This window comes from Nannobrachium achirus, assembly GCF_963921795.1.
Source record: "Nannobrachium achirus genome assembly, chromosome: 11".
Lineage (NCBI taxonomy): Eukaryota > Metazoa > Chordata > Actinopteri > Myctophiformes > Myctophidae > Nannobrachium > Nannobrachium achirus.
The window spans coordinates 36,668,081-36,674,642 of NC_137820.1; the positions used below are offsets into that span (position 1 = coordinate 36,668,081).

Consider the following 6,562-nt stretch of genomic DNA (forward strand, 5'->3'; position numbering starts at 1 on the left):
CAGCAGGAGAGGAGAGGCTGTCCCAGGCTGTTAACAGCAGAGTGGATGGACCAGTAGTGGAGGTCTTGACAGGAGCTTTTCCTGTCAAGACATTTGTTGTTAGCCAAATGGGGAGTGACAAGGCCCGGCTTGGTGGTATAACCTCCATGGTGGTTTCGGCCTGGGACGTGGGCTGAGGGGAAGCAGCTCTTTCAGATATGCTGGACAGTTGGGAGTGTGCATCTTGAAAAGAACAGTTGTTGCGGCAGCTGTTCTAGCGATGGTACAGCTTGGTGATAGAAACGTGCTTTTTATGGCATGGCCCTCATCCACACCAACGATCTTTCTGTCTGTCTTTTTCTGGATGATACCTAGTGTTAATTTTGACAACGTCTTGATTTTGAATAAAATGTCATCGAGTTTTTGTCATATTTAAGTCATCTCAGTTGATTTTCTCACCAAAAATGTATTTTGGTGGTCCTTGATGATGATGTGGCTGAATTTACACTTTTACACTTCTCTACAAGCCGATCTACAAGCTCACCGCTTATAGATCTGTCCGAGCGCAACCAAGCATAACATGACTTGTCTTTTAGTTCTACTGGATCTCTTCTCCATTAGTCACTCCCTGACATTTTAGTCTAGTTTTTAATCTGTTGATGAAAGTGTCGATATATCATAGCTTAGTTTTTGTTTAGTTTTTTATTCATTTTTCATCAGTGAAAGAAAGTAGCCGACTAAAACTTTTCATCATAGTTTTAGTCGACAAAATGAACACTGCCTTGCTGAGGCATTCAAAAGAGAAGATGCTCATTTAGATATGGAGGAGCAGTAAACTGGAACTAGCCACCCCCCCCGGTAAAATAAAGAGAATCAGCAGACATCTTTTAAACAATAAGGGTCAAAGCATGGCATTTAGAAAATGTTGCAGAATACTAGCATGGACATGTGTATTTATTGAAGCAATAAGCCACAAGTGGCATGTGGTTACCTGGTATTTTATAACGGCTGAGAGGCGCGGTGAGACACAAGGCGCAGCAGAGTGTCTCACCGGGACCCTGTCTATCGGTCCCCAGATGATTAGCTCAATGTCATTTTTTTCTCACTCAATGGTAAACAAACCATCACACAGTATAAGTGTATACATGGTATCTCCACATTTCTAAAGTGACCATTTTAATACCAAACTGGCCAAACTGTCAAATATTAAGTAAGCAAGAGGCGAACATTGTGAAAATAGCCGATCTACATGCTCACAACGCGAGGCGTTGTAGATCTGCTATTTTCACAATATTTATCTGTGGGACCAAGTCACGTTAAATATAATACCTACAATTCCAAGTGCTTGTCAGGGTGGGAGTCCCCATTTCAAATAGGTTTATTCTGGGGGTCACAGCCTAAAAAGGTTTGAGAACCCCTGCAGTCTATCACAATAGCTCCATTACATTACATTAGTTCCATTACATTCCACATTAGTTTGTCTGCTTCCTTTGGCACATAGTGTCATCAAAACACCGCATGGGCATATGGTTATCAGTGGCTCTTAACCTTCCCTCAGACATAGGAAAAGAGCAAAACACATTGAGGTCTGAATGTTTTACACACTGTTCAAACAACAACCCATTGAATTAAAGGCTTTATTCATTAAGACTGACCCCTGGTTGTCCTTTGTCTCCTACTACGTATAATAGGCTATATAAAGAGCTGCTCTAAGGCCGCTGTGGTTTGTTGACTCTTGGCCTTTACAGCATGTCATACATTAGAGCACAAGGGGCATGTATGCGACTGTGCACGCACACACTTGGGTATGTGCATGTTCTTGTGCGGGTTTATGTATATGACCTTATATACATAGACAATATGGCAGAGAGCATGCTTTGGTTGGCGAGCTGTTGTTGTCTGCTTGTGTGGCTTGTGTTTGCACGCAGTCTGTGTGAATTCGGGAGGTGAGGGTGCAGTTTATTGTGTCTCTCAGGAGGTGTGAGTGTTTGCGTTGGGGGTGGGGGGTGTTGGGGTTAGTGGGGTATTTGCAGGTCCCGTATTATTAAGCCACTGCTGGGGTGGTCCTGTTTTGATGAGGGAAGAAAGAGAAGATCCTCCTCTGTCTTGTTATGTGTGTAAAAGTGAGAAGGGAGGGGTCTATATAGTCTGAGTTAAGAGGCAGACACTGATATTTTGGTACTGGGGGACATCAGCAGAGAGGACAGCACTGGAGACAGACAGAGATTAACTGATATTTTCCAGAAGAGTGATACTCATACAGCCTGGTGGACTTGCTTGAGGTAAGGAATCTTTTATTGTGGATGCACACACAACAAAACTGTGGAGACTAGAAGGTACTCTTGTGGAGAAATAAAAAGCATTTATTTGTATTGTTAATGCATAGCGAGAGGATTAACAACTTTCAACCTGCCATAGCAATACATTTTGCACGTCAGAAAATGTCAAAACTCAAAACACTGCAAGATGTTCTAAAATAGCCAATCTACAAGCAACAATCATTGGTTGTGAGCTTATGGATAGGCTATTTTTACTAATTCGTATGACAATGTATATAGGGCTTAAAGTTTGAAACTTTATAGAAACACACCCATGCATAGCAGCACACTGGCCTTCATCAGGGTGACAGCCAGGCACCATTGGCAGCACCATTTGACAGCTTACACCAGGGGCCTTCAATGTTTTCAGGCCAAGGACCCCTTATCTCTGAGAGAGATGAAGCAGGGACCCCCACTACCTATCGTATAAAATTGTGTTACAGATGTACATGGATTATTTCTTAAACCGTTTAGATTTGACAGCACTATCATCTGTGTAGGTTGGATTAATGTGTATTTTCATATTTAACCACTTGAACTGTCAATACCTACTAGTCTGCTCTTCTTTTCCCTCTACACCAAATCTCTGTGCCAAAATATTGCTGATCTATAAGCTCACAACGCTTGTAGATCTGCAATTTTTTGGCTAATGTTCCACTATAATAGGGATGCTAGGGTTCCAGTGATTAATGTATAAAACATGATCCTATCACACAAAGATTTGGTGGCCCCCCTGTGGTACCTCTGAGGACCCCCTAGGGGTCCCGGATCCCCTGTTGAAGACCCCTGGCCTACACCATTTGAAATTGAAAATTTAAAGCAGGACTAATAGGCCTCAGCAGGAATAGTTAAGAAGTCTGAAAATGCACTTCAATTTGTCTTACTTCTGGATCATGCATTCCATGACTTTGATCATCAACGCCTCCTGACAACCAGTTTGATGGTTTCCGCAGAATCCTGAAAATGGACACATAAATAACTACATTTTACATTGTAAAGGGGCTTTGATATACATCACTGGACTGATGCACCAAAGCCTACACATAGTGTATTTTAAATATATATGTTTTGTTTTTAATGTGGAGATTAAATGTATACTATTTTTAGAATGTGTGTCTTGGTGTTAATTGATCAAGTTCTACACTCTGAGTTAAATTACTGTGCATGCACTCGAGGCCACACTATAGCCTCAGTTTTTCACTTTGTACTCCTCTGTTTCCAGGCCTCTCAGGTGAACAGAGAGAGACCAAGGAGAAAAGGAAGACAAGGAGCCATCGTGTTACTTGTGACTCAGACCCGACAGCTGTATCATTGAGGAACTTCACCTTTACTCACATAATTCTTTGCCGAAATCTGAAGAATAGTTTTGACATTTAACAGAAAAAATTCTGCTTTATTGCTGAACTTTGACTCTTTCGGTGACATTGGCTTATTGGGACATTCTCTCCGAGAAGAGTCGGGCCTCCAGTGATGTCCAATTCCATGGCATAAAGCAGACTGACTGACAGACACACAGACAGACACTCAAGAGGCGAGACAAAACAGGAAAGATGTCAGACCAAGACCTAGACTTCACCGTCCTCCCCTCGGTGTCTCCCTCTCCTCCGGCCCCCCACTGCGACTACAGCGACTGGTCCCCCTCCTTCTCCATCATCCCGTGCGTCTACCTGCTGGCCTTCGTGGTGGGCTGCCTGGGCAACGGCCTGGTGCTCTGGGCCTACCTGGACCGGGGAGACGGCAAGAAGAAGCCCAACGACGCTGGACACGAGAGCGGAACGGGAAGCCGATGTGGCGCGGCGGCGGCGGGCCGCTATGCCGACATCATCAGAACCGGCTGGAAGAACGTCAGCTCCAGCCGGGTCTTCTGCGGACTCTTCCAGAAGGTGAGGGACGTCCAGAGCGGTTCGTCCCAGAAGTACACCGTCAGGCAGAGCTACAGGCTTTCGTCTCATCTCCCCGTTCCCCCTCCGCCCCCTCCCGCCTCTCCTCCATCTCTCCCCCGCCCCGCCCACTCGCTGACGGACTCCCTGATCGCCAGCCTGGCGCTGGCTGACCTGTGCTTCCTGGTGACCCTCCCGCTGTGGGCGGTCTACACGGCCATGGGCTACCACTGGCCGTTCGGGCAGCCGCTGTGCCAGGCGAGCAGCTTCCTCACCGCGCTCAACATGTACGCCAGCGTCTTCAGCCTGAGCATGCTCAGTGTGGAGCGCTACTGGGTCCTGATCGGGCGCCGGCACTCGGGCCACCACACCCAGCGGGGAGGGGGCTGCGGCGGCAGGGCGTTCTGGATCGTGGGAGGAGTCTGGGCGCTGGCGAGCGTCCTGGCGCTTCCCGGCCTGCTGCTCCGCTCCGTCAAGGAGGTGGCGCTCGACGGAGGAGGACACGACGAGGAGTTCTACGACGACTACTACTGGCTGCCGACGGAAGCGACTCCGACTCCGGCGGCGCGGGCCGCTGACCCCGGGGCTTCGGGCTTCCTCCTCTCCTGCCAGATGGACTACTCCGCCCTGATGGGGGCGGGCCTGAGCGAGGCGGAGCGCGAGAGGGCCGAGCTGTGGTGGGCGGCGGCCCTGAGTCTGAAGTCGACCGCCTTTGGCTTCCTGCTCCCGCTGGTCATCCTGCTGGTGTGCTACTGCTCGCTGGCGCGCCTCCTCAGCCGGCACTTCGGCCGCGGGCCCCGGCCCGACCGCCGGCGCCAGCGGCGGCTCCTCAGGGTCATCATAAGCCTGGTGCTCGCCTTCTTCCTGTGCTGGCTCCCGCTGCACGTCAACAAGACCGTGTCCATGCTGTCCGAGTTCGGCCTGCTGCCGTACTCCTGCGCCCTGGACCAGGCGCTGCTCGCCGCGCACCCCTACGTCACCTGCCTGGCCTACCTCAACTCCTGCCTCAACCCGCTGCTCTACGCCGCCTGCGACTCCACCTTCAGGAAGCGCTGCCGCGGGGCGCTCCTCCGGCTGTGGGCGAAGCTGCGGGGGAGAGGAGGAGAGACGGGAGAGGCGGGGGAGGGAGGCGAGACGAAAGGAGGAGGCGAGGACGAGAGGGAAGAGAGAAGCTCGGCCTCTCCCACCGGAACTCAGGAGGAGACGGCGGTTAGGATGGAGGAGGAGGAGGAGGTGGAGGAGAGGAGGACAGAGGGTGGGAGGGAAGGAGTAGCAGGAGGATGCCCCAGCGGTTAGAGCACGTGGCTCTCAAACTTTTTTCATTTCAAGGACTCATAGTTTGGTATGGAATTAGGCCACAGACTAATAACTCTGAGAGTGTACAAATGGAACCATATGGACCCGTACCCGGTACGGGTCCATTTGGTTCCATTTGTACACTCTTGGAGTTAAAGAAAGATAGGGGTCCATTTTGGTTCATGGCCGCCAATAATGTTCCTGGGGACCTCCTGGAACCCTGCCAAGGACGCCCCGCCTGGGGGTCCCTCGACCCCCACCCTGAGAACCACTGGGTTAGAGAGACTATAGTGGCCCAGAGCTGTCTGCGAGGTCACTGGTTCGATTCCCACGTGTTCAGTTGAATGTACTTGAGCAAAGACACTGAACCATTTGAAAAGACGTTAAATATAATGCAAAATGGATGAGGAAAGGAGTGAGAGGAGGCAAGGAGGTTAAAGGACAAGGTTTCTTCTTACGTAATGTGAAAACGGAACAAATGTATTTTGACGAAAGGTGCAATACTGACACATTTCGAGTGTGGTTGCCTATTTATATATTATATATTGTGATGGCACGTGAAGCTTGACCAATCCTCAAATCCATTACATTGTTCAGAAAAGGGACACAGGTTTTGGGGCTACTCTGGATGAAATAATGAAGCTGGACTATGGACTATGAAGAACTATAGTCTGGTTGCCCTATATAGTATAGTATATAGGCACACTAATTATTAAAGGGCCTAATAACAACAGACTACTGAATATTTACCTTTTAAGAAGTTAAAAAGGAACAACTTTATTTGCTTTCAAAACATTTTAAATGGAATATGTTTCTCTGTATTTGTTTTATCTCTTCTCTGTGTTCAATGCAGACAAAACTTCAAAATCCAATTATTCATGCTGTATTAACTCTGCATTATTAATGTTATTATTATGAAGCATACCCCCTGGACCAACTGCTGTTTTTCTCAGAGTTAAGAAGAGATCCTGCGCAGACAGTGATGTAATCCTTCTGAAAATAAATGGGATATATATGAAAAACAGGAAACAATTACAAGACGCATTAATTCATTTTACTGTCAAACCATGACATGAGAAGTTTCATTGG

At 48.1% G+C, this 6,562-nt stretch overlaps 1 protein-coding gene across 1 annotated transcript; it reads left to right on the plus strand.

Annotated features, from left to right (window-relative positions):
• Positions 1–3,847: 3,847 nt before the first annotated feature.
• aplnr2 (apelin receptor 2) lies at positions 3,848–5,473 on the plus strand (the record flags this gene model as incomplete). Its single annotated transcript, XM_080737054.1, has 1 exon — positions 3,848–5,473. One exon carries the CDS (start codon positions 3,848–3,850, stop codon positions 5,471–5,473), a length of 1,626 nt encoding a protein of 541 aa, XP_080593180.1.
• Between the last annotated feature and the right edge of the window lie 1,089 nt (positions 5,474–6,562).